Source organism: Zea mays, chromosome 2 (assembly GCF_902167145.1).
Source record: "Zea mays cultivar B73 chromosome 2, Zm-B73-REFERENCE-NAM-5.0, whole genome shotgun sequence".
NCBI lineage: Eukaryota > Viridiplantae > Streptophyta > Magnoliopsida > Poales > Poaceae > Zea > Zea mays.
Window position 1 is genome coordinate 217,408,112 of NC_050097.1, and position 19,029 is coordinate 217,427,140.

The 19,029-nt window shown below is 47.4% G+C and overlaps 1 protein-coding gene across 1 annotated transcript; it reads right to left on the reverse strand.

Annotated features, from left to right (window-relative positions):
- Positions 1 to 6,041: 6,041 nt before the first annotated feature.
- LOC100280703 (esterase PIR7B) lies at positions 6,042 to 10,263 on the reverse strand. Its single transcript, NM_001153622.2, has 5 exons — positions 9,768 to 10,263; positions 8,130 to 8,366; positions 6,976 to 7,119; positions 6,697 to 6,828; positions 6,042 to 6,584 (listed from the first exon to the last, which is right to left on the reverse strand). Exons 1-5 carry the CDS (start codon positions 10,113 to 10,115, stop codon positions 6,297 to 6,299), a joined length of 1,149 nt encoding a protein of 382 aa, NP_001147094.2. The 5' UTR covers positions 10,116 to 10,263; the 3' UTR covers positions 6,042 to 6,296.
- Between the last annotated feature and the right edge of the window lie 8,766 nt (positions 10,264 to 19,029).

Consider the following 19,029-nt stretch of genomic DNA (forward strand, 5'->3'; position numbering starts at 1 on the left):
TTTGCCGTCCTTTGCCATGAGGCACTTGTGGCCGACGTTGGGGAAGAGAAGGCCCTTGTTGATGGTGATGTTGGCGGCGTCCTCGTCGGAGGAGGAGTCGGAGGAGCTCTTGTCCGAGTCCCACTCGCGGCATACATGGGCGTCGCCACCCTTCTTCTTGTAGTATTTCTTCTTCTCCTTTCTTCTTCCCTTCTTGTCGTCGCCCCTGTCACTGTCACTAGAAATAGGACATTTTGCTATAAAGTGACCGGGCTTACCACATTTGTAGCAAACTTTCTTAGAGCGGGGCTTGTAGTCTTTCCCCTCCTTTGCTTGAGGATTTAGCGGAAGCTCTTGATGACGAGCGCCATTTCCTCATTGTCGAGCTTTGAGGCGTCGATTGGTTGTCTACTTGATGTAGACTCCTCCTTCTTCTCCTTCGTCGCTTTGAATGCGACCGGTTGTGCGTCGGACGTGGAGGGGCCGTCAAGCTCGTTGATCTTCTTTGAGCCTTTGATCATCAATTCAAAGCTCACAAAATTCCCGATTACTTCCTCAGGAGTCATTAGTGTATATCTAGGATTGCCACGAATTAATTGAACTTGAGTAGGGTTAAGGAAAACAAGTGATCTTAGAATAACCTTAACCATTTCGTGGTCATCCCATTTTTTGCTCCCGAGGTTGCGCACTTGGTTCACCAAGGTTTTGAGCCGGTTGTACATGTCTTGTGGCTCCTCCCCTTGGCGAAGTTGGAAGCGACCGAGATCCCCCTCAATCGTTTCCCGCTTGGTGATTTTGGTCACCTCGTCTCCTTCGTGCGCGGTCTTTAACGTGTCCCAAATCTCCTTAGCATTTTTGAACCCTTGCACCTTATTATACTCCTCTCGACTTAGAGAGGCGAGGAGTATAGTTGAGGCTTGGGAGTTGAAGTGTTGGATTTGGGCCACTTCGTCCTCATCATAATCCTCATCCCCTACGGATGGTACCTGTACACCAAACTCAACAACATCCCATATACTTTTGTGGAGTGAGGTTAGATGAAATCGCATTAAATCACTCCACCTAGCATAATCTTCACCATCAAACGTTGGTGGTTTGCCTAATGGGACGGAAAGTAAAGGCGTATATTTAGGAATGCGAGGATAGCGTAAGGGGATCTTACTAAACTTCTTGCGCTCATGGCGCTTAGAAGTAATGGATGGCGCGTCGGAGCCGGAGGTGGAAGGTGATGAAGTATCGGTCTCGTAGTAGACCACCTTCCTCATCTTCTTTTTCTTGTCGCCACTCCGATGCGACTTGTGGGAAGAGGATTTCTTCTCCTTCCCCTTCCCTTTGTTGCAGGACTCTTCTGATGAAGCTTTCCTGTGGCTTGTAGTGGGCTTGTCGCCGGTCTCCATCTCCTTCTTGGTGTGATCTCCCGACATCACTTCGAGCGGTTAGGCTCTAATGAAGCACCAAGCTCTGATACCAATTGAAAGTCGCCTAGAGGGGGTGAATAGGGCGAAACTGAAATTTACAAAGTTAATCACAACTACAAGCCCGGTTAGCGTTAGAAATAATAATGAGTCCGAGAGAGAGGGAGCAAAACAAATCGCAAGCGAATAAAGAGTGAGACACACGGATTTGTTTTACCGAGGTTCGGTTCTTGCAAACCTACTCCCCGTTGAGGTGGTCACAAAGACCGGGTCTCTTTCAACCCTTTCCCTCTCTCAAACGGTCCCTCGGACCGAGTGAGCTTCTCTTCTCAAATCAAATGGGAATCAAACTTCCCGCAAGGACCACCACACAATTGGTGTCTCTTGCCTTGCTTACAAATGAGATGATCGCAAGAAAGAATGAAAGAAAGAAGCAATCCAAGCGCAAGAGCTCAAAAGAATACAACAAATCTCTCTCACTAATCACTAAAGCCTTGTGTGGAATTGGGAGAGGATTTGATCACTTGGGTGTGTCTTGTATTGAATGCTTAGCTCTTGTAAGTAGTTGGAAGGTGGAAAACTTGGATGACTTGAATGTGGGGTGGTTGGGGGTATTTATAACCCCCAACCACCAAACTAGCCGTTTGGTGGAGGCTGCTGTCGCATGGCGCACCGGATAGTCCGGTGCGCCACCGGACACTATCCGGTGCGCCAGCCACGTCACCTGGCTGTTGGGTTCCGACCGTTGGAGCTCTGTCTTGTCGGCCCGCCTGGCTGTCCGGTGGCGCACCGGACAAGCCCTGTAGGCTATCCGGTGTGCCACCCGCGCGTGCGTTGCTCCTCTGCACGCGCTGGCGCGCATTTAATGTGTTGCAGTCGACCGTTGGCGCGAAGTAGTCGTTGCTCCGCTGGCTCACCGGACAGTCCGGTGTGCACCGGACATGTCCGGTGAATTATAGCCGGGCGGAAATCCGAAGCTGGCGAGTTCAGAGTCGCTCTCCCCTGGGGCACCGGACACTGTCCGGTGGTACACCGGACAGTCCGGTGAATTATAGCGGAGCGCCTCTGCGTTTTCCCGAAGGTGAGGAGTTCAGCCTCGAGTGCCCTGGTGCACCGGACACTGTCCGGTGGTGCACTGGACAGTCCGGTGCGCTAGACCAGGGCACACTTCGATTGTCCCTTGCTCTTTTTGTTGAACCCTTTTCTTGGTCTTTTTATTGGCTTTTTGTGAACCTTTGGCACCTGTATAACTTATAGACTAGAGCAAACTAGTTAGTCCAATTATTTGTGTTGGGCAATTCAACCACCAAAATCAATTAGGAAAATAGGTGTAAGTCTAATTCCCTTTCAGTTTGACCCTATTTCCCTTTCACCCTCCTTATGTTGTAAGTGGGGGTGTGCGCTGTTGTACTCCCGATACGACGTTCTACCCCGTCTGCTCTCCATATGGATCCTTGTAGTTTGTTCAGTGTCAACGTTGCGGTACCTGACGGGTCTCGCAAAGTGGGATTACGGTGAGGTTCAGGGTCGTGTTCTTCATCTTCTGTCATGTCCCTTGTGTCACCTTCTAGCAAGCGTAGGCATACACCCGGTATGGGGTATTGTCCTATCCTTTCTAGTGTATGGGTCACTGTAGAGGCTTTGGAGCAGGGGTCCCCGTGACTGGAGTTAACCAGACCCACGAGTCAGTGAGGACATATCCGAGGGTGCACGCAAGGGTGTGTCATCATGTTTGTCAAAAACCTTTTGGTACTGTATGTACGATCTGGACGTGGTTTGTTGATGATGCGTCATCCTGGGTTCCTTCCTTGTTGGTCTGCTTCGCGGGAACTTGGTCGTTCTCCCCGCCTCACAGACTTGCTCGACAGAGACATGGTCGCTCGCCTTGCTTCACGGACTCGTTCGGCGGGGACTTCAGTCGTTTGCCCCGCCTTGCAGGCTCGCTTGGCGGGGACTTGGTCGTTCACCCCGCCTCACAGACTTGCTCGGCAAATGGACCGGAGAGAGGTTATGGGTCTCACTTTGGGTACCTCGTTCCTAGGTACCCAACATCAGCCCCGAGCCTTCGTGTGACTCCTTAGAGTTGGACGAAGGTTTTCTCGCTGGGGATCAAAGATCAAGTGCGCACAACCGCATCAGTACGATATAGCCTCCAAGTCCCTGAGTAATCCGTGAGGATTGCTTGGGGGTTCACTTTGTTCTTGGTGAAGCCTTAGATCTGCCTTTTGTCGACCTTTCTTGATCTAGCCCTTCAAGTTGGCCGCCAGAGCGGAGCGTAGTCACAGACCCGCACAGAGTTGCCTGGAGGCATTGCTCGCTAGAGCGGAACGTGGTCTCCAGGGACAGACCCATATGGAGCTACCCGGTGGCAACGTCCACCGAGTGGAACATGGTCTGTAGGGACAGACTCATATGGAGTTGCCTAGAAGTGGTGCCGTTGGAGCAAGCATAGCCTCTAGGGATAGACCCGTACAGAGTTGCCCGGAGGCGATGCCCATTGGAGCGTGACTTGAATGCAAGAAAGAGTTGCCCGGAGGCGGTGCTCGCTAGAGTGGAACATGGTCTCTAGGTACAGACCCCATACAGAGTTGCCTGGAAATGGTGCCTGTCAAAGCAAGCGTAGCCTCCAGGGACAGACCCGTACGAAGTTGCCCGGAGGCGCTGCCCGTCGGAGCGTGGCTTGAATGCGCGCAAGAGCATCAATATGATGTAGTCCCCGAGTAATCCGTGAGGATTGCTTGGGGGTTTACTTTGTTCTTAGTGAAGCCTTGGACCGACCTTATGTCGACCTTTCCTGATTCAACCCTTCAACTTGGTCGCTGGCGCCTGCCGGTTCTTTGTTATGCACACATCTCCCCCAGAAGGGTTTTCAGGCTCTTTTGAGGAGAGGGTCGTCTTCCCTAACCTAGTCAGCGCGAGGGAAGGGGTCGTTGAGCTACAAACGGGTTATCCAAGTGAGATCCCTTTATAGGGTTCAGTCTCAACGAGCAGTCCCACGGGGGGGGGGGGGGGGGGGCTCGACCCGCTGGGAGCATCTCATTTAGTCCTCCCTCATTCTATCCCCAGTCTGGCTGACCGAAGGGGGGGCCGTGGCCACCTCGTCAATCGGGTTGTCGCAGGAGAATGTGAGGTACGACCTTGGACATGAGACCGAGCAATTGACCTATGGAGCGATCATCTGACTTGCGACTCGCTGGGACCTTGCTCGGTCCACCCCTCGCTCTATGTGGGGAGTTGAAGTGAATTTCGGTTTTTACCTGGTGTGAGGCAGTTGTGGAGGCAGCGCGATAAAAAATAGAATCATCATGGCGTCGTATGGTGTCGGTGGCTTGACAAGACGTGAAATGATCTACTCACCGTATCATGTGTGGGTGGCGTGATGGTGTGGTTAACCGCCCTATCCGTCACTAACAACTTTCCTCTCGTGCGCTTCCCGATGCATCGTCCGAAGTGGCGGTGAGCCCTACAAAATGTACCGTCTCCCTTGCGGCGCCTGAGGCTGGGGGAATACCAACGCAGCAGATCCCCCTGTGTCGCCTACGGAGGGGCCCACCCTTCAGGCATCGCTTTGAGTCCCTATTCTCGCGCACAAAAAGGACAAGGAGGCATTTGGAGTCGGTTCCGCTTACCGTGCCTTCTCGCCCGTGTGTCGGCGGCCCCCTTCTTTGGAGAGTTTCTTGCGTTCTTGCATCCGTCCTAGCGGTTTCGTGTCAATGGCGTCGTTCCCCGCCTGTTCGATCCGGAATAGTCGCCTCCTTGACCTGGAGAAGAAATGGTTCCTCCCCCCAAGGGGATCTCGTGGTGGAGATTGGAGAGGGAGGGCGACATGCCGCTCCCCCGAGACGACGAGGTGGTTGTGCTCGCGCTATTCTACAAGCGCGGGATTGGGTTCCCTCTGCATCCCTTCGTGCAAGGGCTACTCTTCTTCTACGGGTTGGAGATTCAGAACCTCTATCCCAACTCTGTCCTGCACATGGCATGCTTCATCACCTTGTGGGAGGTGTTCCTAGGGATTGACCCCCACTAGAAGTTGTGGCAGTACTTCTTCAGTAGTACTTAAGATTGATTACTCCTAAAAACGAGATTTACATTATTTTTAGCACAAGGATTATTTAGAGAGATGTTTGATAGACTGAGCCAAGATGCCATGCATATGTCTCCTGAAACTCCGACGTGATGTATGGGCTGATGGGCTTGTCAATGTTGGAGATTATGATAATGAAGATTTAGAGCATCTTCAGCAAGGAACTTTAAAACAGAGTCATAAAACTAAAATAGAACCGCATCTCGAGTGTTTAGAGTTTAAAAAGATTTTTTTACTCCAACAGTGAGGCCATAAATAATGCTATTTTAAATCATGTTATTAGAAAATAAATAGTTCAAAATTAAGAGAAAAATGACGATAGAGCTCCAATTTATGAGATACTATATTTAGGACCCGAAATAACGGACTTTTATAATTGTTTGATGAATTTTAAATAGAACCGTTGTTTAAGGGTGTTTTATGGTTCCGATCTCTATATTAAAAATAATAACATGTTTAGAGCCCCTCTTCGAGATGCTTTTACATCAAGCATAGGTTTAGTGTTTACTTTCCTGGCATTTGATTTTATTTGCCTTTTATGAGCTCACGAAGCTGAACCATATAATGAAATGGTTGATTCTAAAACTCTAGAGCCATAGAGGCTGGAATAAGATTTTGTTTTTTTTTTCTAAAAAAAGTGATGCCAGATGTGAGTGTATAATGGAGGGGTATGCCTTCGTCAAGGCGACGCCGAAATTCTAGATCCCCTACTCGCTGTCGCTGCCACACCGCCACAAGCCATACCATCATCCTCAGCATGTACAACAGCCATGTAAGCTCACCGGCCGGCAAAAACCTGAAGCTGAACAAACACGTTCTCACGAAGCCCGGACATGCGGCATGGTGGCGATCTCGACCAGCGTCTTGTGCAGCGCCTGCGGCTTGGAGAAGAAGGGCGCGTGGTCTGCCCCCTTCAGCCGCAGCACCTTCTCCGGTGGGTTGGCACCACACATGCTCTGCTGGAGGGGCAGAGGAATCGTGTTGTCCTCCGTGGTCTCCACGTAGAACCGCCGCACCGAGCCGTAGTTCTCGGCCGTGAGCACAAGCTTCTCCAGCACAGGGGCGAAGGGGATGGGCCTCATGGACACCGAGGCCAGCGACACGTCCTTCACAAGCACAACAAGGTGTCACGACTTCAGAACTCAGCACTAGGATTCAGTGATGTGAATGGAGGTGATTGTCAGTGGCAGTAACATTGTACTCCAAAGTCCTACCAACCTTGGAAGGGCTCTGGTTGAACAACAGGTCCCTAAGCGATGCCCTGTCGATGTTGATGGCGGTGGGAGGCCGGTCCTTGCCGTTGGAGTAGACAAATTCCTGCGCCTTTTGGAGAGTACCGTTCGTGTCCATCTGGAGTGCAAGGACGGCATCAGGACATGATCATAGGAAGACAATGCTGATTTGATGCCATACAAAGGCAACATTTAGTGTTCTTGTCTTTTAATTCGTTGCTAATGTCAATTGTTCAACCAGTTAACTCTGGGGCTGGAGACCCACCTGCTTTTGGAACATGTCGAGGGCACTGTTCCCGTTTGCCAGCATCGCTGCACAAAGGAAAACCGCCTTGGCAACTCTGGATGGGAACATCTCCATTGCGTAGGATACACAGGCACCGCCAAGATCATGAGCGACCAAAATTACCTGCACAATGTTAGGGGTATCCGATTGTTATATTTCTGGAAAGATAAGGAAGTTATGCGCAGAAAAGAATCACAAAGAGCAGGGATCTTCGCAAAGGTCTAAACACTTCCTATGATGCTTTGAAATGTCAATACTGGGAAAACACTTCCCATGAGCAGGGCATTGCCAAAAACTTATCTCAAAGTTCTGGGAAAACATTGAGATGATGCGTTGTAGTGTACACAAAATATTTTCAGGATTTGTTTTGAAGAGATACAGATTGACTTGAGTGGCACTCAACTACCTATGCACTGTTGCGTACATAATAATAACGCCATCTACTCATCTCAAGCATCAAATCATAACTGAAGTTAGGTGGTGTTTAGGTTCTGCACCGTAATCTGGGACCACTTCAGTCCGGGATTCGAGAATTAGTTATGTTGATTCCTGTTATGATTATGTTCTTTACAAAAAAAGGAAAAGTCTACAGAATTTAGCACTTACAAAATTGATTCCAGGCATATTGTGCTATATCTATGGTTTTTTTCCTACTCTAGTATTTGTACATTGGGTGATTAAATTTAACACAAATAAAAAAATCTTACCACCCCAAAAGAGTAAAGTCCAACCCAAGTCCATTGACATTTAGGTTAACACTTCGCTATTTTTACCTACAATGCCCGAAATGGAAGATCCATTGGCGACCTACAAGATCCAAAAGTATGGCGCTGTACAGAAATCCATGTGCCTGCAAACTTACCATGCTTATGCAAAAATGTAGAATACAAAATTTTGTATATTAGTCTGCCTTTATAGGACTCTCAGCTAACGATAATTTAGTTGCCGTCATCCCAGTTTTTACAATAAGATTGCTAAGGACTACAGTCGAAGCATGAAAGCAGGTAAACTACCAAATACCATGCACAGTGCCACAATGGTCAATGGATACTACAAATCTACAATATCCCAGATGGAATGTAACTTTCTAAATATTTTAAGTATTTCTGTATATGTATGGAAAGAGAGTTAACCTTTTCAGCATCGCCTAAGCCTTTAAGGTAAGACGTAAGTGGTTCAGCATACTCTGAAAGACTGCTAATCTTGTTTGTGTCGTAATGGTGAATCCCTGAGCCTGTTAAGTCAATGGCGTTAACTTTGAACCCACTATCTTCGAGAAGTGATATAGTCTTGTACCAACACCAAGCGCCGAATCCACCACCATGAACAAGAACAATGACGTTGGTTTCCAAATCCTTAGTATTCAAATCCTGTTTGATAAATGAACCATAAGTAAAAAAAATGTGGTTATATAAACCCAGGAAGAGTTGTAAAGCACTCAAACACTAGAATTACTGAGTTAGTATCCAAGGTCCTGATAAATACGCACACAATGTACTAGTCAAAATGTGTAGATGATTGTTTGCTGATAAGCGCGAAAAGGCAGAAATGACATGTAAATATCAAATACCGTGCTGGTTCTGTTGAAAACCTTCACAATTTCCAACAAATTTAGCATACCAGCATCTGCATCCGCTAGCTGACAGATGACTTTGAAAATGTCAATCTTACTAGTCAACACCACTGTTAGCAGTCAGAAAAGCCAGTATATAATGTACTCAAGACAGATTAGGAGCCACGCCGGCTGCCCATCCCATTCATGATCAGGATAAACCTGGGGATCGCCACCATTGCACAAGTTGATGATGGCCTCCTCGGCTCTGCCTTGTCCTTTCTCCAGAGGAACGAACACACAAGCCGATATGATCCCACCAGAGCTAGAAGCAACAACCAATCAGTTTCCACGGCCCCTATGCATAAGAGCTTCTGAACAAAACCAATGTACGACCAAGCACTATCAGTCAACAACCGAAGTTTCCCGGTTCCACTAAATTTTGACCAAATCAGAATCAGTGCTTGGTCATTGTCAGATAAGAGATAACTACTTGTTCTCACTTCTCTCAAGAGTATTCATCAACTGCAGATGATAAAAGCCAGCTCTTAGTATACTATGTTGAATACCAGGAATGCGTGTCGCCGTAGGAAACGATAATATAAACTTATTAAGGGATGGACGCAACGCAACCACGTGCGTCGGCACCGCTTCGAATCTGCAGGCGTTCCGATTTGAACGGTCTCGACGACAGATGGGCTAACCAGATTGCCCGGTCCCATACAGATACAGTAGACACCGTCACAAGCTGCGAATTTGTAATTGCCTCATTCTCTGCCTAGTTCTTAAAAGAGCCGATTCCAATAAACAAACAAGGGGTATTCGTGCACGCAGCATCGAGTTAAACTGCAAACTGCCCGGCGTGCCATGATGCCAAATACAATAAATCAGGAAAAAATAATGAGAAGATTCTGAATCACCAATGGTGATGCCTTAGCTTCCAGCAACTGAGCCAAATGAATCGAGCAAACATGAAAGGAACCTAAATTTCATGAAAGAGCGTAGTGACAAGAGAGCCAGCCAAACATTCGATGCAAGGACAGTCAATCGCAGTGGAAATTCGCAGAATTGGCAGAAATGATGGCACAAAGTCAAACAAAGACTGCACAAGAGTATAATTCAACACGGCGGCACGCATACCAATGACCAACTGAACCAAACAACGGGGACGCAAGCAAGCTATGGAGGAAGTAGTAGCATGTATGGCTAAGATCCTCACCTTGGCTAGGAGTTGCTGTGGCTGGAGCTCGGGGTCAGCGAGCGACCTCGGCCGCGTGCTGCAACTTCGGGGCAGCGGCGGGCCCTGGCTCTGCCGCTTGGCCGCGTACCGCACCGACGCGGACCGCTCGAACGCGCCCAGGCCACCGGACGCGCCCCTCTGCCCCAGCACGAGCGCCGCTGCTGCAGTAAGCGCCTCCTCGTCTATGGACACGGAGGCCTTAGCGGAGTCCCTCCCGCCGCCGCCACGGCCGCGGGAAGAGGTGGACGAGCGCCGCTTCGGCTGCGGCGGCGGGGACCTGTTCCCCGACGGGATTGGGTCGGAGAGGCAGGACATCAGCGAGCCCATCGGGCCGAGCCGGGTAGATTCGGAGCAGGAAAATCCTCGCCTTGCTGCCCCGGTGCTGCTGCCGCGATTCAGGGGAGCTTGACGAGGAGTCGAGGAGGGGGAGAAAGAGGAAGCAGGGGGAGCGAGCAGCGGGCGCGGCAGAAATGGCAGGCACAAGGATACGAAAATTTATACTTCTTCTCGTACCGCCACTTTTGCACATAAGGGCTCCAGTTCTAGGAATTTTGTATCAGGCTACGAGTAGCCTGAAAGTGTTTGGGTACAGGCTGCATCTATATAAAATCCATCACGCTGCATCTATATAAAATCCATGGGGGCATCATTTTTTTTACATTTTGTACTACATCCGTTCACAAATATATAACATCGTTGACTTCTTTAAAAACTTTAATTACTCGTCTTATTTAAAATATTTATTTTAAAATATAAATTTTAAGTTAAACACAAACTACCTTAAGTGATAAAACAAATAAAAAATGAATGATAACTCGTTATTTTTTTTGAATAAGACAGTGATCAAAGTTTTTTTTAAAACAAAATAACGATGTAATATATTTATGAACTGAGGGAGTAGTCGGCAGAACACCTTCCGGTGTCTTTTTAAAACTCGAATTATTATTTTAAAATACATTATTTTCTAAATCTTTTCATTCTTCACAAATTTTTTATCTTCCACACTCTCTAAATTATCAACAACTAGCGAGAATTTAAAACAAAATAATATTTATATTTAGCTATCTCATTAGAGAAACCGTTGGAGATTGTTCTTGACCATTTTTTTGTTTCTAATGATTATTGTTTCAGTTAACCATCGGATTTTTTTTTCAAAATTCGTTCCAAATTCAAAAAAAAGAAAATCATAAAAACTGAAAACCGACGGTAAACCATTTTCTTATACCGGTAAACCATTACTTAGACCGGTAAACCGCCATTTTTTATCGAAAACTAGATTTAATGCCACGATCGAGTATTTAGTGGTCAATTTAGGTATATGAATCTTGTTTAATGTTATATTCTATATTTGAAGATGCTATATGTGAAGAAGAAACTCGTAGCTCAAGTCAAGTTTAGGCATTTAGTGGTCAATTTCGGCTTCATTTCCTGTCCAAACAGTTACCAGCGGTAAACCGTTACCGGTGGGTAGCGGTTTTTGTAGGCTAAACAATTTTGTAAACCGTGATATGGACGTACAAAAACACTATTTGCTGAGTATGTTCATTTCCGCAAGACCGTGTAGTCACTCTGAAATACTGAAACAATACGATTATGCATATTTGCCGCCAACCAAAGATGACAACCTTGTATGACAGCGGAATCTCCGAGAATTCTTTCCAGACCGGAGGGCGGCCTGCCGTTCCTCTGTCCTCGGACGTCTAGCACTGGCAAGCCGCTATGCATGGAGTCGAGAATTGTCTAGGTACCGAAATACCTAGCTCTGCGCTCTGCTCTGCTTTTGAAAAAGAAAAGGAATGCACGCTGGCATCTTGAAGAAAACGTACAGCGCCAGAGCATGCACACCGATACGGACAGGACAAGGCAGGCGCTCTGCCTCTGCTGCCGCTCTCTCCCATGACCTGTCGCTGCCTTTTCTTTGCTGTGGCTGCCCTGTGCCTGTGGCACTGGCAGGCTTGATGGCTCAAACTCGGAGCTGCCTCGAGTTGCGTGAATGCACGCGGTGCCCCGTGCCCTGCCCTGCCCTCGCTGCCTTCTCGACCGGCAGACGGCAGTGCAGCTGAGCTGAGCTGAGCGGATCCAATGCATGCTGACTGACGAAGGCCCAGCAGAGGCAGCCAGTTCCTGTTCCGGGAAAAGAACAAGAGCCAAGGCGCCGTCGGCCGTGGCCATTCCTGGCGGGCGCAGTCAGGAACTGACCAGGCAGATGGAAGAGCTGAAGGCAACCCATGTCAGAGTCAAACAAAACCCATGCCATGCCGGCTGCCGGGCATGTTTTTTTTTTCCCGCCCCCTTCTTCTCCCGACCGATCAGCATAGTTCATTCGTTCGTAGCAGAGAACGAGTGAAACGACGTGCTTGGTTTGACCAGGCTCACCCTCAACCGCAACAAACATGCATGGACACGTACACGTCTGGAATGGGAGGGGTCATCTGTAGACTGATTGGGACATATCTAGGCATATAGCTGTTTTGACAGATGATAATCTCCCTAACGCGAACAGCATTGTTTAACAACATTGAATTGGCATGTTCGGCAGCTGATTTTTTACATCATCAATTTGACAGATGATTACGGAAGAACTGCGGAAGCTCCCAACTAGACATGAAAGTTTGGGCCGTGCTGTTTTGGACCGACCAGGTACGGCCCAAGAAAACAGGCCCAAAACACGGCCCGGCACGAAATATATTGGGTCGTGCCAGCACAGCACGAATAAAGGGTTGGACCGGGCTTTGATTTTCAGCCCATCGTGTCGCCTGGCCCTGCACGAGTGATTGGACCGTGTTTAGGCCGGCCCGACGGTGAAAAGGCTGGTAAAAATGTGACATCAAAATTATATTAGGCTTCATTATATATATATCTTCAAAATGGCTTTCTTGGTTGTGGGTCGTGCCTGGGCCGACCCGGCCCAAGACAAGCACGACGTGCTTTAGTGCCGGGCCGGGCTTAGATTTTAATTGTTTGGCCCAGCACGGCCCAGCCCAAAAATATTAAGGGTCGTATCGGCCCGAAGACTTAAGGCCCAAGGCACGAAGGGCTCGTGCCGTGCCGGCCCGGCCCGGCCCAAGTTTCAAGTCTACTCCCAATATAGATGGCCAGTAGTGCCGCCTTAACCGGGCCGGCACGAGGCACGGCACGACTGGAGGCGAGCCCGTGCCGGCACGGCCCGACCTCTAGTGTCGTGCTTGGGCTGAGTGGGGCACGGTGGGACGACACGGGCACGGCACGATTAGGGTTTAGGCACGGTTAGGCACGAGCGTAATAACACATACCCCCCTCCCCCCGTCCCCCGCGTCACTCTCTCTCTCTCTCACTCTCACAGCTCACTCACTCTCTCTCGAACGCTCCGCGACTCCTCGGCTCCTCCGCTCCTGGCGACTCTCCGACGATTTGGAAAGCGACGCCTCCATCCTCTCCCTCACCGCCTCTCCGCCGCCTCATCTGGTCCTCTCCCTCTCCGGCGCCTCTGCTGGTAACACTATCCTCTTGGCCGGTTGTGCTCTCTTGCTCGTGTCGCCTCTGGATCTAGTTCGAAACCCTAAGTTTGGTGCTCTGATCTTGAACTTCTGTTCTTCTTCTGGTCTCTCTCCCGGTCTCCCCTCTACGGCTCCCTCTCCCTGTAACGCTGTGTCGGTGCGTAACCCTAACCGTGCTTTAACCCTAATCATCGTGTCGTCGGGGTTGGATCTGGTGCTCCGGCTTTGGTAAGTTGCTAATCACGTGCTTGTTCTTCTGATTTGTGTTTTTCGCGTCTAGATCTGAGGACTGTTATGTGATTGTTCTGTGACGAACCCTAACTGTGCTTTAACCCTACCCGAATTGAAGGTTGGAGCCGTGAGGTATCGATCTGGTGCTCCGGTCCGGCTTTGGTAAGTTGCTAATCATTTGCAGTTTGCTTGTGCTTCTACTTTGTGTTTGTCGCCTCTGGATCTTGTTCAAACCGACGAACCCTAATCTATTATACCGCCTTGTTCTGTGTTTGGAGGTTGGATCCGTGAGGGACCGATCTGGTGCTCCGGCTTTGGACCTTTGGTAAGTTATTAATCTGATGCTTGTGATCTGTGCTTGTGATATGTGCTTGTGATCTGTGAGCTGTGTTCGAACCCTAATCTATTATACTGCATGCATGTTCTGTGATTGGAGCCGTGAGGGACCGATCTGGTGCTCTAGTCTGGGCGTCTGGCTTTGGTAAGTTGCTAATCTTTTGCTTGTGCTTCTGATTTGTGTTTGTCGCCTCTGGATCTCTGGTCAAACCGATGAACCCTAATCTATTCTAGTTCCTTGCTCTGTGATTGGAGGTTGTAGCTGTGAGGGACCGATCTGGTGCTCCGGCTTTGGTAAGTTATTAATCTGACCCTAATCTATTCTAGTTCCTTGATCTGTTCTTTGTTAGTATGTGTAATCTGATGCTTGTTTGTGTGATCTGTTCTTTGTTCTGTGATTGTAGCCGTGAGGGGCCGATCTGGTGCTCCAGCTTTGTGCCTCTGTGAATGTGATCTGGTGTTCTGTGCCTCTGTGCTTGTGATCTGTGCTTGATGGCCGACGACAACACCGTGCCTGTGCCTGCACAAACTGGCGGCAGTGAGGCTGTGGTTCCTTCAACGGAGCCCATCAATATAGATCCTGACCCTACTGTGGAAGAGGCTGGGGGGACAGACACACCTACAAGTTCTCGGGGAAGAAATAGAGCTTCCACATCTGATGTTTGGAATGCTTTTGACAAGATATATAAGGTTGTTGATGGTGTGAGGGTAAGGTGTGAGGCTAAGTGCAAAGTTTGCAAGTGTGTTCTGTCTGCTAAATCAACTGGTGGCACTGGCCATCTTAATCGCCATAGAAATGCATGCAAACTGAAGCATGGCAGAAATGCCTTTGCCCAGTCCCTGCTCCAGTTTAATCCTGATGGTAGTGCTAGATTGTGGGAGTACAATGCTGATGTTGCTAGGTCTGAGATGTGTCGTTTGATATGTAGGCTTGATCTACCTATTTGCTTGGCTGAATCATCTGCTTTTGAAGAGTACATTAAAAAGGCTCATAATCCTAGATTTTCTGCTGTCTCTAGGCAAACAACCACTAGAGATATTAAAAAGTATTACAATGATTCACGTGCTAAGCTTGTTGACACATTTAAAAATTCTGTTTCTTCTATTGCTGTGACATCTGATATATGGTCTGGGAATGCTAAAGAGGATTACTTGAGTGTTGTTGTGCATTATGTTAATTCTGCATGGGAATTGGAAAAAAGGATAATAGGACTAAGGCTAATTGATGTCTCACATAGTGGTGAAAACATATCTGAGAGAATATTAGAGGTGTTAAAAGAATATGGTCTTAATGATAAAACCTTTTCTGTAACCCTGGACAATGCTTAAGCTAATACCTCTGCTATGGGGAGACTTACTCCTCTACTTAGTGGTTATGTTGGGGATGTTTGTTTGCATCAAAGGTGTGCATGTCATATTCTGAATTTGATTGTTAAGTCTGGTTTAAAAAGGATTCAACCTTATCTAGAATCATTTAGAACTGCTATATCTTTTCTGAACTCTTCTAATCAACATATTGCTTTATACAAATCATATTGCATTGCTATGAATACACGTCCTCGTAAGTTTGGATTGGATATGGAGGTAAGGTGGAACTCCACTTACCTTATGCTTAAGCATCTACTGCCTTACAGGAACACATTTGATGTGTTCATTCAAACTCACTACCCTAGAGCTGTAGGTGAACCTTTGCTTTTGTCCGATGATCACTAGTATGTTGCTGAAAAAATCCTGGTATTCCTTGAACTATTTTATGACTCAACCTGTGTTCTATCTGGTGTCTACTATCCAACATCTTCATTGATGATGCATAATATAATTCAGATTGCTAAACATCTAAATTCATATGAACATGATAGATTGCTTGGAACTGTTGTTTTTCCTATGCAAACTAAGTTCCTTAAGTACTGGAGGGATATTCCACTTCTCTATTCATTTGCATTCATTCTTGATCCTAGAGCTAAATTGAGGGGCTTCAATAGAGTTCTATCTATTTTAGCTGGTGTCACACACCATGATTACTCTGGTTATTTAACTCTTGTGAGAGCACAATTAACTGAGGTATTTAACAAGTATGAAGCTAAGTTTGGTGCAGTGCCCTCAGTTAGACCCTCACAAACAACAAGGACTGGTAAGAAAAGGACTAACTGGGGTATGATATATGGTGATGATGATGATGATTTGTTTTCAACCCCAATTGGTGGAACAGGTTCTTCTTCCAACCCCACTCCATCTGCTTCTCTATCTAGACACACTTCAGCTAGTGCTTTGCTGCAAGCAGCAAGCAATTGTGCATCTCTTGGGGCTGGTTCTGAGTTATCAGCATATTTGGATAGTGATACTATCCAGAAATATGATGATGACTTTAATCTGTTGACGTGGTGGCAGGATCACAAGCTGACCTACCCATCTCTTTCTATGTTGGCTAAGGATGTACTAACTGTGCCTGTCTCTCCCATTTCATCAGAAAGTGCTTTCAGTCTCACTGGCAGGATTATCGAGGAGCGTCGACGTCGACTGACCTCGGAGATGGTCGAGATGCTGACCTGCATCAAGGACTGGGAGGAAGGGAATGCAAGGACCCAACATACTGTTGAGAACAAAGAACTTGAAAACTCATTCTCTGATCTATATCTTGATGATGAACAAGTTCCAGTTGACACTCCAGGGTCCTCTCAATCTCAATCTCAGACACCTACTGATCCACAACTAGGGATGAAAACGGTCGGAAACGATATTTATTCGGTAATCAGTTTTTTAGTCGTTTTTCTTTGATTGCGAATAAATAGGATATAGAATCTACAATAGAAATTTGTATTCTTGTTTTTAACATCCAACTTGTAAAGATTTATAAAAGATAAACCTTAAATTCATCCTATATTTTCTCAAATAATAGATATAAACTTCGGTATGGATTCGGAAACAAATTCGGTAATTTTTTCAACTATTTATCTTGTAGGGACCAAATAATACATAAAACAATTTATGTAATATTTTATTCATATTTGTACTAATGTGCTTGATAACATAAGAAAAGATTAACATAAAATTTTATACATATTTATTTTAAAATATTAAATTTGTCCTAACAGTTCGGATTACCACTTTCATCCCTATCCACAACCACATGTCCAAGACTAGAGATGGCAATGGGTACCCGCGACCTGATACCCGATGGATATTTACTCTATTAGGGTATGTATGTGGGCTAAATATTCTACCCGTGGGTCTGTTATTGGGCAAAAATCTTCACCCAATGGGTAAACGAGTATTAGAACGTTCCGCCTTCACCCATACCCGTTAACCCGTGGGTATAAAATACCCAATATAAACTTATCCGAAGCATGAACTTGGACTTTAGTCATCCAACTTTTTTACTATTTAACAACAATTTAATGACCATGTAATGGAACATGTTATGTGCTATGTAGTACTATCATAGTGTAACTACTTTATCCAATTATCTTTGGTGTGTTGAATGGATGATTAAATGATGCTAGAAAATTTTGTAATGGTATTTATATGGATATACTTGCCATTTGTATAGTATAATTTTTTGATAGTTGTTTAATTTTTGTGGGTACGGGTGACCCGATGGGTGACCCATACCCACATGGGTATGGGTATGGGGGTAAATCCATACCCGCCAGTGTATATGGGTGACCCGGTGGGGTTATTTTTGTGTCGTGGGTATGGGTATGGGGTAGTAATACCCGGTGGGTATTTACCCATTGCCATCTCTATCCAAGACTGATCTTATTTAGCTAGTTTGCATACTTCAGCTTATGTGCCTGTAAGGCTGTAACTAAACTGTACACTGTAAACAATGACTCTGTGATATGTAAGAAAACTAAAAGAGCTGTGGGCTCTACTCTTTTTTCCTATCTAGGGTTTTCTCACAAGGGTGACTTTTTACCTAGATAGGTTTTTAATTAGGCAGTCATTGCACTAAACAGCTCAGTATTAGGTATTTTAGTATGTTTAAATGTGTGTTTGTGAATCAGTGAATGGATATGGGTTTCTGTGATTTTCTGTTGTAGTGCCCGGGCCGGCCCTGGCACTATGGGCTGGTCGTGCCTGCCGTGCCGGCACGGCACGGCTAAGAACCCTTAGTGCCGTACCTGGGCCTGGGTTCAGGCACTAGTGCCGGACCGGCACGACACGGTTAATAATCGTGCTAAACGGGTCGTGCCCTAACCATGTCGTGCCTGGTCGTGCCAGTGCCGTGTCGTGCCGGACCGCCCATTTGGGCATCTATAACTCCCATCGGGATTCGAGGCCTCCACACCCCTCCATCGATAACTTGCCTTTGCCTTGTGTAATCGCGCGCATGCATGCACGCACGCACTTCGCCGTGACATGATAGGTTTTGAGGTGGGTCTTATCGATTCCTTTGGCGGCGCCTTGCATTTGCGCCTCGCCGCGCACCAACCGCGCGCGCGGAACCACGGAAGATCTCTACTAACTATTAAGAAGCTAACGTAGACCGCCCCCACCTCCCCTTATCGCGTGCCGCATGCACCTGCATGGATGCTGCATGCAAGCCGCACAAGCGCGCACAAGCTCTGCATGGCTGCTGCATGCAAGCCGCCGCACAAGCTGCTGCATGCATGCATGCATGCCGCAGAACCTGCTCCATGCAAGCATCGTGTCTCGCTCCACTCATGAAGCGTTGTGGAAATTGAGGGGGCTGGCATGGTGGCTGGCTGTTGTCCGCCTGTCCCTCTGCTGCAAGCCTGCAATACTACTCAGTTGTTGTCGGCTCGATCGGTTCTCCTACCCGGGCAGGGCTAGCCAGCTAGCCCTATGGACTCGAGGCCCGGTTTGCAATCTTACTCTTACCCGCTGGGCGTAGCCGCTGGTAGCATCGTACAATCTACAATTTCCAGTTCGAGAATAAAATCAGCTAAACAAAAACCACAGATCCAACAAAATCTAATATGTACTTGCACAAAAACAATTAGCCATATATACTTTTAAATTTAGGTCATCAACCACTATGCACTAAGGAACACTATGCAAGCATTGACGGGGCTGGGCGGGAGGAACCTAGCGAGGCGCCACCCATCGTGTTTCCTCTGAGGCTCTGCGATCGTCGTTGTCTTGTTGCATGCACTGAGGCTGAATGCGCTGCTGCTCCTCTGCCTGTGCGTGTTCCCCGCCCCGGCGCGGTCGCAGAGCACGACCATGGCCACGGC

Excerpts from the sequence above, each read along its gene's own strand:
- LOC100280703 (NM_001153622.2), bottom strand. The coding sequence starts at position 10,115 with ATGGGCTCGCTGATGTCCTGCCTCTCCGACCCAATCCCGTCGGGGAAC. Across the intron at positions 7,120-8,129 it reads GCTTAGGCGATGCTGAAAAG|GTAATTTTGGTCGCTCATGA; the intron begins GTTAACTCTCTT and ends AACATTGTGCAG. Across the intron at positions 6,829-6,975 it reads TCGACATGTTCCAAAAGCAG|ATGGACACGAACGGTACTCT; the intron begins GTGGGTCTCCAG and ends CTTGCACTCCAG.